Here is a 21,268-nt window from a genome sequence, read left to right on the forward strand (position 1 = left end):
ATTCGCTATACACACTAGCAGTCTGACTCTCTCTCACACACATACACACATGCACAAAAAAACCCCACACACTTTAGTGTTTATCTGCCAGTCTACTCTATCATTCTCTGTGTACGAGGTTGAAATTGTCATTCTCAGTAATTCTAAAATCTATCTGCTGTATTATTGATTTTGTTATTATTAAAAACATTAGGTCTGGAGCCGATATGGAATCATTGGGCGCAAGGCATGAACACACCCTGCAGGGGGCACCAGTCCTTCACAGGGCAATACACACTCACACACTCACACCTATGGACACTTTTGAGTCGCCAATCCACCTACCGACGTGTGTTTTGGACCGTGGGAGGAAACCGGAGCACCAAGAGGTAACCCATGCAGACACAGGGAAAACAAAACCAACTCCTCACTGTCAGTCAGAGAGGGGCTCGAACCCACAACCTCAGGAGCTGTGTGACAGCGACACTACCTGCTGCTCCACCATGCTGCCCAAAATTTTTTACAGTGCTCTACAAATAAAATTCAGTTATTGTAACACAGAGACACCCCAAAGAACACACATTCACAGAGCGGGGATGGGGCTATTTATTTCTAACTGTAAATTAAATCGTTCTGCGTGTCTTCTCACAACATATCAGTACACTTCAAGCAAATATATCCAAAGCCAAAAATTAATTGTACAAAAGAATGCTAATTTCTCAGAAGAATGATGATTCTCTTAAGCTTCTTTAGAGGAAATAGCATTAGACAAAACTGATAGAATGAGATTGCTTTGAAGCCTTGACTGAGAAATCTTTGATTTTTGTCAGAGTTCCAAATCAACATTATTATTTCAGCAAATTTGGATCAGTCTGAAACTTTCCTGAATCTCAAGACAAAAGATGTGTAATTCTTAGGCAGAATTTCTTTCTACTTCTGCGACCTCACTGTTGTCTCTTAGAAGCTACACAGAGAGCAGGGTGTTCTATTAGACTTTTCTTTACTATGGACATTAAGCAGTACATCTGCATTAAAAGAACCCTAAAATCATTGTAATGCTCCACTGGCCTGTAATACAGGGAATATAGCTCATCTTTGTTGCTCTGGGTTTAGCACTACAGAAACTCACTATTTAACTTTTGTAGACAGAAGGTAACCAAACAAAGAACCTATACCTACTACTAACAAACTTTTATGGGGGCCTCTTGTGAACTGAAAGGACCCTCTCAGAATTCAGCTACTTAAAAGGTGATGTTCACAATATTAATTATAAAATACTTTTTATAAAATTCAGAAGATGTTTCATCAACATTCGCTAGCTGTCCACTCTGTTTGTGTGCTTGAAAACTGTGTAATGTGTTTATGAAGTCTCATGTGTCAATCTCAGTCCAGTATGCTAGGCTCTCGCTCTCTCTCCCTCTCTCTCTCTCTCATCTCTGCATTACTGAAAGTGCTATTAAACTAAACAACTTCAGTTACAAATGAGTTTCTGTGGTAATTCAAACAGTGAATAAAACCTACAGACAAGCTAAACTTTCCCCCATCAATCATACAGTTTCACCTTATACGACATGGAGCTGCTCAATGCAAACAATCAGAGAGAACTGTGTTTCCCCATAATCATCCTTTTAGAGTAACACCCATTACTGACACATTTATTCAACTGCACGCAAACACAGCATTTGCATGATATCCATAAAAACACCTGACATCAGCCACAGTGGTATAAACAGTGAAACTATTTTCTCAGGTATGATGGAGCTTCATACATTCAGAATTAATTATTCAACATGCGTACCTAACATGAGCAATGTTCAACTATCTAACTACTGTGGCAAAAAACTGATCTTTGTAGCTTATTGATTTCCCATACCATAGTCTTTCAAGTGGACGATGCTGGGCTGATGCTGTGTAGAAATCACATTGTGTAACCGCAGCTCTGCCTGCGGCGTATGGAGAGCAAGAGCTGACTTGTAACTTTCATGTAAACACTAAAGATTTAAATGTCTTGGAAACATTTTTTATGCTGTAAACTAAGTGTATGTGTTGCTGTCACACAACTCCAGGGGCTCAGCGTCCTGTCTTCAAGCATATGTAAATGTCTGTTAGTTTGGTGTTCAAATGAGTTTCAGTGGTAATTCAAACACACTGTTCAACCTTAAAAGATTCAGCACTTCTGAACATAAACAAACCGAAGAACAGTGTGTCCCCATAATCGTAGACGTCCTCTGTAAATGTGACATATTTCTGTTTGGTGTTAAAGAAGCTTTTAATCGTTTGAAGCATATCAACAGTGTACGAGCCTAAAAGATTTCAATAAATTCATCTTGTCATTTGTAAAGTTGAAGGGCTAATTGTTCATTGTATTTATACATCTTTAGCTATGGAATCTTATGGAGACCTCTGTTCTGGTTAGGGTTTTGTTTTTATATCTTGTCACAATGTACAGTTTTAAATGTTCTAAGCTCATAAGCAAGATATAAATATATTTTGCTGGACCAATTTTAATTAAAATATGCAAAAGACATAAGTACATACAGGTAAACCCTATGCCTGAACACTGGTCAGTAATATTCAGCAGAATACAAATACAACAAGACCTTTTTTTGTCAAGTGTTACAATATTTCCATGTAAATCCATGACAAATGTATTCTTTCAAATGATATACTGAAAATACCTTGTGATTGATGATTCTCCTTTTTCATCAAGCATTCTTTCTGTTGTAATTTAAATACACTCAATTACATACAACTCGGGGCAGTTTAAACACGTTTCTGAGCCATCACACCACACTTCATCATGTTTGAGAAACCCAACACTGCCCTCTAGAGCTTCCGGAGAGCCTGGCTAAAACTGAGCTGGTGTAATTAAGAATAACCAGATATAGTGTATGCAATAAAGATGGGAATAACCAGACCTCATAACACGTTGATGTTGTAAACAGTAATTACACTTCCATTTTAAACTGAATTAAAAAAAAATGAAGCTCCTCATTATAATTTTGTAATAACCCTAATTGGAATTACATTCCAATTAAAGGTCCAGTTAGAATTTTCAGATGTAATTTTATTTCTCAGGGCCCATTGCTAACAGAGAGTGGAGTAGACAGACATATCACTCTGTTTGAAAAGCTGCAGGCATTCCTTGTGCTTTCTGTTTTATATTTCTGCTTTGTGAACATTTGCAGCATGGGATAATATAACAGTACATGCACTATACCCTACTGCTTCATGTTTCAATGCATGTTACCATAACCAACAGCAGCAAGACATACGTTTAATTCCAGGTGAGTATGGCACATGTGATTCCTAAATATTTTGCCTTGGCCAGTGAAAATACAAAGACAAACCAATTATTCATTCCTCCATTCATTAATCTGGGATTATTACATGCAGAGCAGGTACTGAACCTGAAAAGGGCACGTAGTTTAGCTTACAGATCTACCAACATGTATTTTTAGGAGTATTTTATCAGAGGAAACCCACACATACACAGAAAGAACACATCTCCTCCTCCTCCTAGACTCACAGGCTAAAGGAGGATTTAACCAAGAACTTGATAGTATTTTATAGCTATAAACAAATACAGAATTGGATGCCTCCAACAAACTAAAAACAATAACAGCAGCTTTTGAGCTAGACTGAAAAATTCAAGTTAGAAGCAAGCAAAAACGCTACTTCAGCCTCTTGAACATGTCCACAAAGTCAAACCTGGCAGAGTGGCTGGTCCCCTTTAAATCTGAAAGAGAGATAATTAACTAAACATGGGTGTTAAAATGAATAAAACACATAACATTACCTAAAATACTTAAAAAAACACCTGGTTAGGTGCAGTACATAAGTAATAAAGTCCCTGTTAGCAAGCAGAGCTGGAAAGTTCTAAAGAGTGTTTCTGTTGTGTGAATCTGACTGGTGAGAATAGTTCAGAGTGGAAAATTATACCAATGTATGTCTTTCAGTCTTAATGAGCATGCCAACTAATACCATGACTAAATCTAATAGGAAACACATTCACAAGGGAGTAGAGACTTCAGAGAGAAATTATTCAGAATTTTGTAGCTGATGATCTTTTGTGGGATTAGTATTTTTATTTCACCTCATACCTCATGGTTGTGGGTGAACATGATAAAAATTCAATCAGCCCAGCTTGTTTTAAGGTTTTCTTTAGGGAATAAATAATAAATAAAAATAAATTTTTTCTATAAGGAAAAAAAATGTCTTCCACATTAAAAAAAATTAACATCACCACTCCTTCCAGTTCATGAAGATATCGCTTGTGTTTAGCATAAGAAGGGGAAAGCATTCTTAACGCCATTATAAGAATGATTAAAAATGTATTCCTGAAACACATAAGCCGCATCAAATGATGTCCTTGCAATGTTTTGTTATAAACTGCCCAACACTGCCATCTATGGATTTATTCGAGTGAGACAACTGCAAATGAGACTCTCTAAAATGGAAGACATTTATATGGTTTAATATGGTTCTTTACAGCACTGTCCTGCTGTTGTTACAAATATAGATGTTAATTTAACCAATTAATTATTTTATAATGACACATTGACCTGAGCTAAATTTACAAAGGTCTGACTAAAGTTTTAGCATAAATTCAAGAGGTAAGAAAATAAAAAGGATTGCTGCCACATAAAGATTTATTTTGTAAATCTTTAAACAGCAATTTAAACACTTAAATGCTTTGTACAAACAGTACATGCCTGGTCAGGACTCGCCACAACTTGTTTTTCAGCCAGTATTATCAGCTGTGTGGCGTTAACCTAAATCCACCATGTTTTCACTGAAGGTGTGGAGGAGTGGACAAATGGGCTTTAGGCCCCTCTCCTTTGGGGAGGGTCTGTTGAAATAACTGACTTAAGGTCATTGTTAACAAAATTAGACTCTGACGGTAAACCGGAAGCCAGTGAAGCTGATGATTGGAGCAGCTTTATATTTGAACAGGTGTCTTAACGAAGGCTGAAAGAAGACCCACCTTGTCTGATTCGTTGCCAAAACACGTAATTTCGGCACATTTTCAAAATAAAAGTTTGCGGGAAAAAAAATCACATTTTGGTTCCAAGCAAGCTGCGTTTTCTGGTCTTCTATCTAATGTTCTTTTAGTATGTTTAAGGGCTTAATGAATCCATTGTGAGTGGGTGCTTTTTAATGAGTAAGTTTTATTGGCAAAACAGAAAGGCATTAATAAAGACAGGCTTAAAAATGCTTATTTCTTCCTATTCATTGCGCCCCACCTGCAATACCTACACAACCCACACTTTGAGAAACGCTGAAAGAAACTAAGGTTTCTTGTCTACATAGTTTGTTTTGGATCAGTGAGATATTTTCTTTAGATCAGTTTGTGTTTTTTAAGGTGTGAACATAATTCCAAACCTAAGTGTTACAGTTGGGAATTTTAAATATTTAGAAATGTTTTAGCATTTTGAGATTTCATTATGCCTCCTAGCATTCCTCTTCCTCTAACAGTACTATTCTCTCTGTATATTCTTCTTGCTTTTATCATTATTGCAACACAAACAGTTGCTAATAACAGCAGGCAAGACAAGAAATAAAAGAACTATTGATGTGTCAGAAATTGCATCCTATTCCCTATTTAGGGTCGCAGTGGGTCCAGAGCCTACCTGGAATCATTGGGTGCAAGGCGGGAATACACCCTGGAGGGGGCGCCAGTCCTTCACAGGGCAACACAGACACATTCACTCACACCTACAGACACTTCTGAGTCGCCAATCCACCTGCAACTTGTGTTTTTGGACTGTGGGAGGAAACCGGAGCACCCGGAGGAAACCCACACGGACACGGGGAGAACACACCAACTCCTCACAGAACGTCACCCGGAGCGGGAATCGAAGCCACAACCTCCAGGCCCCTGGAGCTGTGTGACTACGACACTACCTGCTGCGCCACCGTGCCACCCCTGTCATAAATTTTCCACTACTAAAAGTGCACTGTATAATGAGTAATATGGGGAATAGTGAATAGGGAGCCATTTCAGACACAGTGTTGTCTTATTTTGCCACATGCAACCACGTGACCTAAGTTTTTAAAATCACTGGGCGCCAGTTCTTTTTAAAATGTATTTATTGGTTTAGTTGTAATATGTGTAGTCAGAAAACATATCTATTTTAAATAAGCAAACCAGTTAAAGTGCATTCATTAATTTGCATCTTTCATTCATTCATTTCCAGTAACCACTTCATACTGTTGAGGATCCTGGTGTGTCTGAAGCCTACCTGGAATTATTGGGCGCAAACAGGAACACACATTGGAAGAAAGTAAAGTTAAAATGTAAAAAATAAATAAAAGAAAGAAAGAATTTTTTTTTTCATTTTATTTAAAATTAATTGTTTAATAATGACAATAAATATAATATCACAATCACTGTGGATGTTTTTGCACAAACTCAGATAAAAAGGAACTATGTATGAAATAATAAATAATGTGTTTCTTCAGTTTTTCTCTGCACTCCCACATTAATAGGTTTAACAAGGAAATACATAAAAAAAAAAAAAAAACAAGGAAACCCAGTTAACTAACTTAGCTCATTAGCCCATATCATAATATGGGGGTGCTGCTTTTGGGGCAGAAGTGCTGCTTAGAAGGATGCACAGGGAGAAATGTGACAGAAATGTTGCTCTTGGGGCAGGGGTACTGTGTATTTTGGGGTACATTATGCTTACTTAAAAATGTTTTAATGCCTATTTCACTAAGGCAGAAATATACTGTGTAATGTAACAGTGCTGCTCTAATAAGAGGGGAAATGTATTGCTGCTCTGAGGGCGGGGGAATGTAGCTACTGTATAGTGTATTACTGCTTTAAGGGCAGGAAGAATGTAACTACTACTCTGAGCGCAGAAGTAATGTAGCTATTGTATGTGTAGTACTTCTCTAAGGGCAGGAGGAATGTACTGTTGTACTGCTCTACAGGAAAAATGTAATTTAGTAATTAAAACAAAAGTTGACACTCTCCCATATAGGTAAAAAGAATTGTGTGGCCATTAATTACTTTTCAAGAGGGGTAGTATTTTATTAGCTCTGGTTATTAGATTATTAGATTTGGTTAAAATACATCTCTGGAAAAAGCAAGCACAACCAAAGTTAAGCTGACGTAAGCCAGGCTATTAGTATGAATAATTATGTTAACATATAAAGGTATTTGTTGCATACAAGGTATTTTTGTGACAGCAACTTAACTATCAATGTACTATGCATTCTAACCAATACATGTTAAAATATTTTCATGCATGGTGTGGTTTGTGGACAACAATGAGAAGCCCATATGATTCTCTGTATAGCCTGGAGGAAGATGAGTGTTTGGATATCTCTGACACGCTGCACATATTCCTTGTGCATTAGGTGATTCATCACCATCTCCACAATGACCATCAGATGTTTGCTGAAGAATGGAGTCATCCCCTCCCTGTACTTAGTTTTCCTTTAATTGCTGTTCTCCTGCAAGTTTGCATTTCCCTTATTTTTCTATTGAACAATTGCTTTTACCTGAACATGGAAAGGGGACCATGCCTAGTCCAGTGATGAATCTGACTACTTCTATACATACTATGATGGCAAAATATGCTTCTGTAGTTAAACTATCTTAAATGCTTCCATCTTGGCAATTGTTTGTAAATTAAAATGTGTTTAGCTGTGAGTGTTTGTTATTTAAAATATCTTTAATTGTGAGTGTACCTGTGCTGGTTAACAGTTTGTGTTACAATGATGATTCAAATTAAATGCTATGCTCACATTTGCCTTCTCCTGTGCCAAAATAGGAATGTGTAGCTGCCCTTTCTCTCACTTTCATCCTAATATATACATAACTAAAGAGACTTTTTTCTGAACAAACACTTTCTACAACAGTTTTTTACTAATTAGAATGAACAACAAACTACAATGATTTGTGTCATGTCTTTTTCAGCAACATTAAAAGTAGACTTTACATGCCTTACCAGACAATGGGAAATATTTTAGCACATATTGACAATATTTTCAATAACTGATTTGACCAAACTAATTTAATTGATAAAATCTGTTTATAAATATACAAATAAATGCATAAATACACACACATATATAAACTTTCTGCAGTTCCTGGAATATGTCTTCCATATGGTTCATTAAAGTCACCTCTAATTGAAAATCTCCATCAACCAGATGGAATAATGTTTTATTCTATAATTTCCAGTATATGTGTTTATATTCAATTCTACACCAGGGGTGAAAAGTGGCTGGCAGATATTTGAATATTTGCTAATGAGAGCTCATATAGCTTCAAACCAGTCCTTATTTGCAGCACTACAGGCAGCAGCTTTAGGAATGTATGTATAATGACAGTACTGTTTTGGAACAAAACTGTGAAAAAACAGAAACTCAAGAGTAAATAAAAATATATACACATTTTCTGGTATCACAATGCTCACAATGCATTAACAAGTTTAGGCAAAACGATTAGTTTTAAACCATTTAAACATTTCATTAACACATTTGATGCATTTCAGATAAATATATTTTGCAGTGTGACATTTTCATTTCCAGCACTCTTTAGTAATTTTATGCTATAAGAGTGTGCCTACACATGCTGTATATCCATTTGAAATATTTCAATATGATAAACAATGAACCAACTGAAACCAGCTATCGTTGCCTTGCATTGCCTTTGGATTCAAATGTTTAAACATACTGTGTCAACAACCCTATGTCTACAAGCTGATATGGACTGTGTAACCACAGCTCAATATATTTTCCATAAAGTCCACATATATGAATATACTCCATTTCTTTTTCCCTCAGAGCAGTAGCTACATTTCTCTTGCCTTCAGAGCAGTACTGCACCACATTACACTACATTCACCCTACCCTCAGAGCAGTAGCTACAATTCTCCTGCCTTCAGAGCAGTACTGCACTACACTAGCTACATTCCCCCTGCCCTCAGAGCAGTAGCTACATTCCTTCTGCCTTCAGACCAGACCCACCCTACATTAGCTGCATATCCCCTGCCTTCAGAGCAGTAGCTATATTCCTCCTACCCTTAGTGCAGTAATACAATATACAGTAGCTACAGTCCCCCCTGCCCTCAGAGCAGCAATATAGTATGTTTTCCCTGCCATTAGAGCAGCATTGTTATACTACACAATATGTTTCTGCCTTAAATGCAGCATTAAGCAGTAAAATAGTCAATAAAACATTGTTTAAGTAAGCATAATTTACCCTAATAAAACACAGTACCCCTGCCCAAAGAACAACATTTCTCTCACATTTCTCTCTATGCATCCTTCTAATAATCAGCACAATTGTGGAGTAAATTTATATTTATCTGTGAAATGTTACCAAAGACAAAATTCAACCTGCTGGCTGACATCAGTGAAACTACTGTAAACTAGGAGGTAAACCTGCTAACTTGCACTAACTTAGTTGAAGTTTGCTAAATAAGATAAACTTAGAAAACCAAATAAAACTTAACCAAATAAAAAATAAAAAGAAAAATTCATACCTTTTGTGAGAGTTTGCTTCAATTTTCTCTTGCACTGCGGGAGAGTGTTTTTTTTTTTTTTCAAATTTTGGTTCTGCCTATTTTGCCCCACCTCCACTACAGTTTGTTTTGTTATCTCTCTGAACCAATCATTTTTCTTTCTGCCCTCAGAACAAGTTTATGTAACTAAAACTCCCATCTGCCTCCAATCACCAGCTTCACTGGCCTCTGATTTACCATCAGAGTCTGGTTTATAAAGTTTTTTTTTTTTTTTATTATTTTTTTACCAGCTCTGGGCTTGAGGTCAGTAATGAGAACAGAACAAATAACACCGACGGTTAATTACAGATATGAAAGCGGCTTGTATATAACTGTTAGGGTGACAGAGGAGGATCGTTAATATCAGTTGTGTTCAGGTTGTGAGAAAGCACTCTAAACATGCAGCAAGTTAACATTTGTCTCTGTCTGTGTTTCACATTGCTGCAGTGAATATGCCCCCCACCCCCTAAATATCAAACTCACCCCTATGCCCTGCACCTGCCTTTCCTCATTTTTGGCACAGATGGAAAAGAGAGAAACTGAAGCACAATTTAATTAGTAGGCCAATTTTCTGTATTTTGCATTTTTAAACATAGATGTTTATGTTGCTTCAGGTGTTATAATGTTAAGCTACTGATTTAGAGATATAAATTAATGTTACTTAAATAAATAAGAAAATTGTAAACTTGCATGTGTATTTTATTACCATTTATTTGGGGCTATAAGGTACAGGTGGGGTGCAGAAATTCCTCTTTGTATGAGGTGGGGAATGATAGAAAAGTTTGAGAACCACTAAACTAAACAGATCACAGACCTTAGTGAACGTTTTTTTCTTATAATAGTTTCTAAAGACAAAGTCCGTGACCAAAAAAGATAGTAATTTTGTATGGCTTTTTTTAAATGCTTAAACATAGCCCTGCTTTTTTACCCTTGCACTTTTGGGATTCTCTCAAGGACTTTCCTGAGACTCATAAAAAGCTGAAGATGTTCTACATACCATGTGTTCAAACATTTGGGATGAGCAGGAGGAGCTACACATGAGCCTAAAGTGGATCTCTGTGTTCTGTGGAAAATGTGTTTACTCAAATACATCCTCATGCCCAGCTTGTCAAAAGTAGCAGCTTTGTCAAAAGCCCTCTGCATCATGTATTAATGTGTTGCTGCATGTGGATATTATTAGTATAGGAAAAAAACAGTGCCATTAATATTTTATTTTATTAACACAATAAACAATTCTAATTTTTGCCACCACTTTTATTACTTTAACTATATTTTAACTGAACTGTCAAGTATTGAATATAAAAAAAATCAAACCTGACAAATTCTTTCTTGTATATTTTATCTTATTTTGCTTGGCATGAACCTGCTGTAGGAGACCAAAGGGTAACTTAAAGGAAGAATCAAAATGAAATTTTTGTAAAAGCATAAAATCCCATAAAGTCCCACTTTACAAAATGATGTCTACATTGAGCCCTGCATTTCTCAAGAAAAAGAAAATGAAATCTCACACATATATTCCAGAGCCTTAAGCAATGCCAGTGTGAGTGTGTGCGGTTAAAAGATTTTCCTTTTAAAGTGACCTTTGAACAACAAGCTGAATAGCAGAAAAATATCTTTTGCTTACCAAGGGAATAGTGTCAAAACTGTATGCGTATGGGTGTTTGTTTTTGACTGGGCAGAAAGAAAAACCATCCCAAAGATAATTTTGATCCTTTTGCTTCCTCTACAGGATTTGAACCTGAAAAAAGAGACAAACATACATTTGACTGAGCTGCTCCATCGGTTCTTCCCAGAAGTAAAGCAGATATATTGGAACACAGCCAGAATCATCTTTTTTTCATAGTCTGGGTGGATATCACATTCCCCTCTATTTCCAACCCAGTTCTGACTTGTCTGGTAACTAGGGTTAATTTATTGTTGACAAACTCGGTTAAAGGATACGTACATGAATGCAATACCTTTAAAGTACACCCAAAATGCCCAGGAGTGTTTCCAGAAGAGAATCAGTGATGAATCTGAAGCCAGTAGAATCATCTCACATATCCATGAACTTTCATATGATGTGCCACAAACCAGCATATAGCTCCCTTGTAGCAGCTGTTCTACAAGTACCTCCAGATGACTCACAAGTTCCACAAACACAGAACCTCATTTGCTACTTACAAGCAGGTTTGCAATAAAATTAATAAATAAATGAATGAAATAAGCCTTGAACTTCGGCCTGAGTCTGAGTATGGTGTACTTAAACAAACTAATTTAGTAGAAATGTCAAGTTAGTTTGAATGTCTGGAGGACTGCATTCTTCAACCTTTAGTTTCATGAGGAACCTGTTTTGAAATAAAAACTGTTCCTATTCTATGTATCTGATTATTCTGGCTCTAATCACCTGGTTATCATCACCTGTTCATTTGTACGATATTCTACAGCTGCCTGTACTCACTCACTGCATTTTCTGAATTACTGCACTTCGATGCTTAATTTGCATTTTATTAATTTCTTTATCATACATTTTATATTCTTAGCAATAAATGAATTTAAAAGCATTCATTTCAGAAGAACATGAGCATGTTACATCGTATTTAATATACGGTAGAGCATCAATAGGAGACACAGATATTATTTAAGAGTGTCCTTTATTACGCACTAACAAAGGTATAGTGAAGGCCATTAAAACCCCAGGGGGTACCACAGCACACATATCTCATGCACAACAACAGCACAACATTCCATCAGTATATACTTAACAACCATCAAGTTCAAACTGTCATTTCAATTACATGATAATATAAGCTCTAGAATATAATTTAATTGTTGTAATTTGCTTAAACATCTCTCTGAAGTTAGAACATATATTCAAAAGGAGGAAATCAGAGGATTAATTCACAAGCTTTAACAAAACTCCAGACTGTCCTAAAAAGCCAAACTCTGGGTCCCCCAGAGGTCAGATATGGTGGAGTTGCTGAGAGTAATTCGTTGAAGGCTTTGTGGGTGGTGACACTGACCTCTGTGCTTCATTACTTAGAACACTGGAGAAAGCTGAGTTGTTGAGTGTTTTATCTGAAACATTAACTTAATATGCACTCAAAATGTCAAATATCTGGCAAGGTTTCTGACAGTGGGAAGCTGAAAAACTCCAAAACCCGTGTCAGGCATTAACTGCGTTCCCTTCCTCAGGGTCCAAAGTGCCCTTGTGAATCCTACACACACACACAAACACATGAAAGAGGATTTATGTCCTGCAGTCTGACACCACCACGATTTAGCCCTTGTCAGAATTCCTCAGATACCTGCGGTTTCCATTCTCCTGCTCCCAACACATCAACTTCAAGATCTAACTATTCACTTGCTGCCCATTATAATCCACTGCTTGAAAGGTCAGTGGTCTTGATTTTGGCTGATATATACAATCTTAGTTTAAATTCCCATTTGAAAGCCCTGCCTTGAACTTCTGTTATTATCTAAGTTTCTGCTCTACAGAAACTTTGTGTCTGGGCTGTATCCAAAAACCCATACTTCTTTACCAAACACACTATATACAGCTAACACATTTATAATTTTTGTTGTATTACTAAGTGTATGTAAATTTGGACATTCCCTAGGCCTACATGGGGAGTTTCCCATAAACTTCCTGATTAGGCCTAGTAATGAACTGTTATTCAATTATCTATTCAAACTGAGCTCTTTTATTCATCTCAAAACATCTGAGCCCCCTGCAGGGACCGCTCAGTTCATGAGGGACTATATGTGTGAGGATTGACCTAAAATCAGCTATTTAAATAAATACATTAGTGTGCAATGGAAACCCAGTATCAAGCAGTTTTTAATTGAAGTGTTTAGGCTGAAACCTGAATCTGCACTTTCTTGTGAACTCAATTAACAAACACATTGACCTGACATTTATCATCTCATCCAGTTCACATCCTGTAAGTTTAGATTAGTGAACACTTATCAAATATCTTCACCTTCTCCTTCTTACTGCAGTTCCTGCTTAAGTGGATTCTGATGGAAGGCTCACAGCTGGTGGGTGATGATAATGTAAATTAGGACAAGGTTTCCATAAGTGTGTTATTCATAGCTCTACTCTACAGAAGTGATGCTCTTTTCAGTGTGATTGCTTAAAATTCCAGTTATTATAGCAGATTTCCTATACTTTGTATTTACACTGCATAGCTATATAATTATATCCTATGCATTACAGGAATTACATACATAATTAGTTGTACATGCATTAGGTTTACACCCTGCATTGCTAAGTTTGAACTTCCACTATAAACTTTCAGCATTTTTCTATGAGTAAATAATGAAATGTAACGTAAAAAGGAGTTTAATTACATACTTTATTTAGGGGAGGGTGGAATACTATACTGTAACATTATTAGAAAGCTTTAAAACTTTATTATATGAGAATAAATATACCTCAGCCATTCAAGGCTGAGAGTCCAAGAGAGCACAATTTGCCACAAGGAGGGTAGTTAATGTAGCAGATCTAGGCAGTTAACATTCTCCTCCAGGCTTGTTGAGCTGTCCAGTGGTGTTGTATTTATTGCAGTTCTAAAAGAAGCAGAGACTGACTTCGTGTGTCTCAGAGGAAGCATCTGCTAGACGTATGCACCCTAGGCACTGAATAAATTAGGGAGAAAAAAATTCGTAGTACATTTGTAACAGCATTTCACAGCATTACATGGAGGTATTCTATCAACAGTTTAAATAGTAACAAACGAATCAACCTATTTGTATGTTTCGTAATTAATTTAAAATATATCATGTAGCAGTTTTTGAGGCTGTAAAAGAGCTGATTAAATTCACAAATTTAAGACCAATCAATTAGCATATTCCTGTAAGTTACCCATGGATAATAAAAGACCATTTATTACTGATGAAATCAACAACATCTGATTAAATCAAATGAAACTCCCTTTTAAAGATGCTATTCAAGTCCACATAATGAATGAATGATTAGCTATAAGAACTGACAATCAGTTTATCATTAAATTCCAACTAGTAATTACACCTCCATTTACTGGTGAAGCATTTGCAAACAACACAGAAACACTGAAACATCAAATAAATGAGTACTATGTACAGGCAAAAAATGTGAAAAAAAAAAAAAATCAAACAGGCCTGTTTGCTGGCCAACATTAGCATGCTCGCTTGTTAGTTCCTGCTATTTTCTACAGCCAAGTATCATCACCATTGTCAACATCAAGAGGACTGAGGTTTTAGCACAAACCTTTTATTATACTGACTAGTATATTATATAGTATATTTATTATATTATACTAGTTAATCAATTATCAACTGAATATCTGACAAATGAGAATGGCACCAAGCAAGCAATTTCCTTTAAACTGTCTGAGTGTTTAACTTAGTTCTTGCAGGTCCTGTTTTTTTTTTTTTTTTCAGGGAGGAAAAAAATGCAGGAATCTAAACATTAATTTTTGGAAAAGAGCAGAGCGGCGTTTTCTACTTTGCATCAGGAGCCAAAATACGCTTCTCTTGGTTTCACTGCCATTAATAACAGACTATGTAGAATAAAACTACTAATTAATGAATGACCTCATTCCTGCATTATGAATGGCTTTTAATTGACAAAACAACCAAAAAAGTTATTTGCCTACATTTTAAATCAGTTTTACATGTAGAGATCCTAATACTGATATGTCCATGCTGTTTTTTTTTTTTGTTTTTTTTTCAATCATCCATATAAGAAACGTTAGATTCAGGCAACTTATGAGCTGATTTCAACAGTTTCAGCAGTTTCTCACAAGTATTAAAAATCTCATAACATTAAAATTACCATAAAAAATAAGGCCCCATCATATTATGTACATACATTTAGGCTAATATCACTAGGTCTTAAAAGCATCAAATAAGTGGTATTTGCTTCAACCTGATTATACAAATAAAAAAAAATATTTTCACTTATTTCCTCTTTTTTGGGTGATGAGAACACATCCGCATGAGGAGTTAAACGAGTTAAAAATGAGTAGATGTTTTCTCGCTAGCTGGGTCAGCAGCTGCTTTTCCTTCCTCAGGCTTCGAGCTCAGCTGTGAAAACACATGCACACACAATGTAGACTAAATTAGCTGAAATTATTTGGGGTACAAAAGTTTCTGTTACTATAATGGAGTTAGGGACAGTATGGGATGTAATGAGTGTGTGTTTAACTTACACGGGTTTTAAACAACAGGTTAATGACCCCCTTTGAGCGGCGATCACTGGTGCGATCAGATGGCAGACACACAGACATGCTTTTACTGTCTCGTCTGATCCGGCCTGAATCTATCTCATCACTTCCGTTGGCTACAGCCAGGGACAGACCTAGGAAAAATAACACGGGATGGTCAAATCTTAACAGAAACTCTATGGCTATTTAGAGATGTGATTTCTGAAGCATATCTATCAATGCAGAGGGATCTTCAAATTAATCCTAATTCACACGACACAAAACAACACTTATCACAAATTAATTAATTTTTGGGTTCTAAAGTGTGTGTGTGTGTGTGTGTTTGTGTATACCCGGAATAGTAGGCAGTGATCTGGAGTTGCTGTTGGTCAAGCTGCTTTCCAAACTGGGCTCTGAGAGGTTTGTGTCACTGCGAAATTCCTGTTTTTTAGACAGCTAGGGGACAATAAAGAATGAAACACACACTCAATTTCTCAGTAATTGTTCCCTTTTAGTTACTGCAGCAATGATGCTACTGCTTTCAGCTTCTCATTCAGTCATGGTGAATATAGACTATTTGTATATGAAACAGATTCCATTAACATTAACCACACCAAATTAAAATGCCATGATTTTTTGTGAACACTAAATTTGTCTCACTCGTTTGCTATCCAGGGTGCTGGTCCTTTCTTTTTCTTCACTGATAAAGATCATGCTGCTCCTTCCCTGTTTCTTCCTCCTTTTTGACTTCCTAAGTTTCACCTAGGAGAGTGAGATAAGAAGAGAATTGTACAATGCCTGACGTTCTTTTACACACTGGCCCCATTAAAGTGTATACATAAATGTCAGCGAAAATGCATTTTATATATGAGATTAGGTTTAAAATTAATGTTATGGATCCCTAAATATTTTCTGTGCCACATCACATGACTTGCTTCTAACTGTAATTATTACTTGGTGTTACTGTTGGCACTTTAATTGTGGATAAGAACATTATGGATAAGAATGTTCAATTGTGGACATGCGCAACAACCTCTGTAAAAAAAAGCATGATAGTAAATGAGATGCTCAGGAGCAGCTGCACATGAGCTTAAAATCACCATGCCCAGTACTAAGTGTGGGTTAGAAGGGTATCTCTCCTGCACTGGGCTGTGCAACAGTGGAATAGCAGTGTTTGGAGAGATGAAGCTGAGATAAGCAGGAGGAGTGTATGTGATCCAGATCTAATTAATCAATATATCTACCTGATAAACATACATGCAGGACCTAAACAATGCTGACAAAACAGATGAAATGCAAGAAGCATCCAGGGCAGGGAATAGCTACAACCTTCAGGAGCATAATGCACATTTAGTATGACAATTATGCAGTCAATTGTTAAGTTTAGGATCTAGCTAAGATTATGCTCCTAGATTCTCACCTCTACCTCATTTCCACTATCATCCATCACACTGATACTACCACTGGATCGGGTCAGAGAAGTGGGGGTCAGAGGCGCAGCCATGTCCAGAGACAAACTAGAGAGAGAAAGAGAGAGAAAGAGACAGACAGAGATAATGTACATAATGTAGAAATTGAAAATTAAGTGCAGCATTAAAGCCTCATTTTAAACCTCTTGCTTATTATATGTCATTTGTGATCATTATTCGATTTCCACTCTCCAGTCCACTAAGGAACCTAAGCAGCAAACAAAGCTCATTCAGAATGTAACAATAAAATATAGAAAATACTCGCTAAAATACCTAATAAAATACATTAAATGTCATATTAATTTGGGATGTGGACTGTGACGTAAGTTGTTTATGGCCACCACATTCAATATCTATATTGCCCCACTGGCAACAGCCTCAAAACAATCTGCAACTCTTGGCCTCACCCTGCATGAGTCAGAGATAAAACTTCAGCTGAACACACAGTCCTGCTTAGCCTGCAATCACTACAGCAGCAGCCCAGGCTTTGGCAGTAAACCCAGACTAAACACAATGATCTGGATCTCAGCGAATACAACACAAATAAGTGCATGTCAGGGACAAGTCAGTTTCAACAGCTCAATGCTTCCCAGACTGTGATTAATTTACACTTAAAAATCTATCTGGTTTTGATCAGCCAGTAAATGAACTGACAGAACATCATGTAGAATGTTCTATGATATCCAATAGACATTAATTCAGCCATTCTTGTCAGATTAATGATTAATCAATCCTCATGTTCTTTCTTCTTCTCATCATTTTTTGGTTCCGGCTGTCTAGTTCAAACTCAGATAAACTCAACATTTCAAGGCGAGATTACTTTTATCTCTGACATATGAAGCTAACCAATGCTCAGATTTATTCAGTGGATTTTCAGCATGACATGTGGACTGTAAAAACTATTGAAATAACTCAAACTATCATTTTAATTTGTCACAACATCTGCTTCTGTAGCTATCCTTACTAAGGTTTGTCCATTTAAGCGACTTTTTTGTTTTTTGTTCATCCAACAGTAGGATTCTAAAAAAAAAAACTGTAGTGAAAATGTATAACATCTGACTGACATAATGTTACAGAGGTAAGCTAATGTAGCATTAGTAACCTTGGTCAACTTTCTGGTTCTACCCTGAGTGGGGAATCAAACCCTGCTTCTGCTGGATGGAGGGCAGAAGTGTTACGCATTGGTAAGACATGCTACATAGTATTATCATCATCCTTCTAGTCATTAAATTGTGAATTGCTTCTGTGAAATGCTGCCTTTTTATTTCAAGTGACATTTTGGCATATTCCATGTCATTACATTTCTGCAGTGTAAGCATATCTTTCAACATGTCTACCCTGGGGGTTTAGCGGTCTGTTTTTTTTTTTTTTACTTTGAGGGCAAAGCAGTGAACAGTTAGCATGACAGTTACAGCAATAGAACTTATTGATTCATTTAAGAACAGTAGAATCAGGTGTGTATTTGTACGTGAGGCGTTTAGAGGTCAGGTTACCTGTCTGGATGTGACTTAGTGGGGGTTGTACATTCTGATCCAGCTAAAGAGCAGATGGACTGACGGACTGAGCGAAGCATTGAGCGTGGGCGAGTAGACCTTCTCTCATCCATGTCCGGCTACAGTCGAGGAATGAGAGAAAAGGTAAATTAATATAAGAGGAATATACACACAAACACACACAGATATATCTTGAAAGGGCAAGTTTTTCCAATGGGAAAATGCTCCTGACCAGAATTATCTCAGAAATCGATTTGGGTTCAAAAGGTATTAACAAAGAAATTTCAAAACTTCTGTTGTTTGTTACAAGAAACTGGAATTGAGATGGAATTGACGAAAGAAGAGAGGATTGAGGTGTTTCTGATGTCCACTGAGGGTTTTCGTCACTCCAGTACTTCACATTCTGGTGGGTGACCTCACCACGGACATAAAAATAGGCATCATCACTGAACAGAATGCCCTGTGCAAATGTGGAATCCCATTGATGTTGGTCTAACACACAGGTGCAGAACGTGACACATCTATCAACCACATTCTGCTGCAAGACTTTTCACAAAGGCTGGCAAAACCATTGTTGAAGTTGGTTCGTCTGTAGTGGTCTTCAGACGACTACTAAATGGCTTGTCGTCCACAGTCCTGGTTTCTCTGAATTTGGCTATGAGGGATGCAAAAGTACTGTGTGAAACTAGTGGTCTGTGTGGGTTTCGGTTGTTGAAGTCTGTAGCTATGATACAGCAGCTGCATTCTCTCATACATCAGATTCACCTCAATCCTCTCTTCTTTCGTCAATTCCATCTTCAGTTACCTGTAATAAACAACAAATATTGTTGCTAACTTTTGAACCACAAGATATTTTCTGAGTAAATTGTGGTCTTCTTTGATACGCTACACAACCACCTTCCCAGAAACTTGCCATTGATCCAATATGGTGGCTTTCAAGATGGCGGCAAGTAATTTTGGAGCATGTCTATTTTCTCTTACCAGTTCTCTGATTCCATACTCTTTCTCCACTTTCTTTTTCAGTTGTTTAAAGCACTCCTCCATACGTTCATGGAAAGGTCTGAGATCATCCGTCACCCTCTTCCCATGGAGAGAGATCCCTCGGCCCAGCAAGGGAATCTACAGGGGTCCAAGTGCCATAGCCATTTAGATACATCAGAGCAAATAAAAAAATGTCACAGCAATTCAGCAACAAAAAGCTGAAATAAAAGCTGGGTTTATGTGTGTCTGTGTGTGTATGTGTGTGTATATGAGTGTGTGTGTGCATGTGCATGTGTGTTGGTGCAAACCTGCCATGCGATGAGATCTTTGAGGCGAAACAGCTTTTCTTTGTCTTCTGGATGCTCCTGCATGTACTCATCTGTGAAGAACGCCTACAGAAAAAAAAGATTGGTAAAAATGAGAGAAAACAGTAACAAACAAGCAGCGCACAAATACAGGAAAACATATACACAGATACACACCTTCTCATACTTAGCAAAGCCACCCATGACAGCAGGATCCACTATGCCATTTAGAAGCATGGAGAGGGGGTTTATGGGTAGGGTCTCATCACACTGGTACTGATTAATCATGGTAAGGATCTTCTCATTGGTGTTGCCCATTGTCTCTATTGCATTCTCCAGAGGACTCACTGTCGTCTAATAAAAACAAAACAGATGTTTAATGTGGTAGCAATTACAAACTTGAGATGCAGGTACCAGCTGTCATGTAACAGTGAGGATTTTAAAATCAGTGCTTTGATTACACCATCTCTAATTAGACAGATAAAATAAGGAGGCAGCCTTGGCCTAATGATTAGAGACCGGGCTTGGTACTGGAAGGTTGCCGGTTCGATCCCCAGGACCGACAGGAACATCCATGGCTGAAGTGCCCTTGAGCAAGGTACTGAAACCTCAAACACTCCCCAGTCTGGGTGTGTGTTCACAGCCTCTAGGGCACTAGTGTGTGTGTGTGTGTGTGTGTGTGTGTTCACTGCCACAGATGGGTTAAACATGGAAGACACATTTCACTGTACATTCACAATGGCAAATAATAGCATATTATCACTTTAAATGAAAAAGATCCTTTAAAGATGCTGTTTTGGAAGTTGTACATTAAACACAGTAGCCCTAATGAATTAAAGATGCATAATAAAAGAAGCACAGGTTGGACTGCACAGAATAATGTAAGGACCACTTATAGACATTTGTTAAACTCTTGGAAACAATGTTTAAGCAGGTAGATGTTTAAGAGGAGTTGAAATCAAGTTCCATCTAACAGTATCTCCTTTACATATCGATTACATGAAACGTGTCCTAATTCACACAGATATTTTGGTGTTGAGCCTGTGAAAAATTGGGACTTGGGGCCGATGGCTGTGATGTGTGTACATCATCCCCATTCACCAGAGATTCTAGCATTAAACTACAACAACAAGGGACTAATACTCACATTAGACATGCTCGTAGCCTCAAACCAGCGCAGAATCCCTGGCAACTTATATGCTGTGTAGAAAGTGGTGCGTTCAATCCACATTGACTGTAGAGAAAAAGACAAGGAAAAATCAAAGTCCATAACAAATACAGTACCATAATTGATAACATTTACTAGCATATGACACTTTGGTGAGGTACATTGTGTCTATTCAGTGCACAGCA

General features: G+C 37.2%; 1 protein-coding gene across 2 annotated transcripts in view; it reads right to left on the minus strand.

Moving 5' to 3' along the window:
- Nucleotides 1-13,828: 13,828 nt before the first annotated feature.
- Nucleotides 13,829-21,268, minus strand: part of LOC136693991 (dedicator of cytokinesis protein 2) — a 111,239-nt gene continuing 103,799 nt past the window's right edge. For both annotated transcript variants that reach the window (XM_066667309.1, XM_066667310.1), the window contains 10 exons: nucleotides 21,063-21,149; nucleotides 20,093-20,269; nucleotides 19,919-20,002; nucleotides 19,611-19,748; nucleotides 18,630-18,748; nucleotides 17,088-17,184; nucleotides 16,328-16,429; nucleotides 16,021-16,123; nucleotides 15,674-15,822; nucleotides 13,829-15,548 (listed from right to left, as the gene is read on the minus strand). In XM_066667309.1, the coding sequence (XP_066523406.1) occupies nucleotides 15,477-15,548; nucleotides 15,674-15,822; nucleotides 16,021-16,123; nucleotides 16,328-16,429; nucleotides 17,088-17,184; nucleotides 18,630-18,748; nucleotides 19,611-19,748; nucleotides 19,919-20,002; nucleotides 20,093-20,269; nucleotides 21,063-21,149 (1,128 nt within the window). In that variant the 3' untranslated portion in view covers nucleotides 13,829-15,476. The remainder of the gene's footprint in view (nucleotides 15,549-15,673; nucleotides 15,823-16,020; nucleotides 16,124-16,327; nucleotides 16,430-17,087; nucleotides 17,185-18,629; nucleotides 18,749-19,610; nucleotides 19,749-19,918; nucleotides 20,003-20,092; nucleotides 20,270-21,062; nucleotides 21,150-21,268) is intronic.

This window comes from Hoplias malabaricus, chromosome 4 (assembly GCF_029633855.1).
Source record: "Hoplias malabaricus isolate fHopMal1 chromosome 4, fHopMal1.hap1, whole genome shotgun sequence".
Lineage (NCBI taxonomy): Eukaryota > Metazoa > Chordata > Actinopteri > Characiformes > Erythrinidae > Hoplias > Hoplias malabaricus.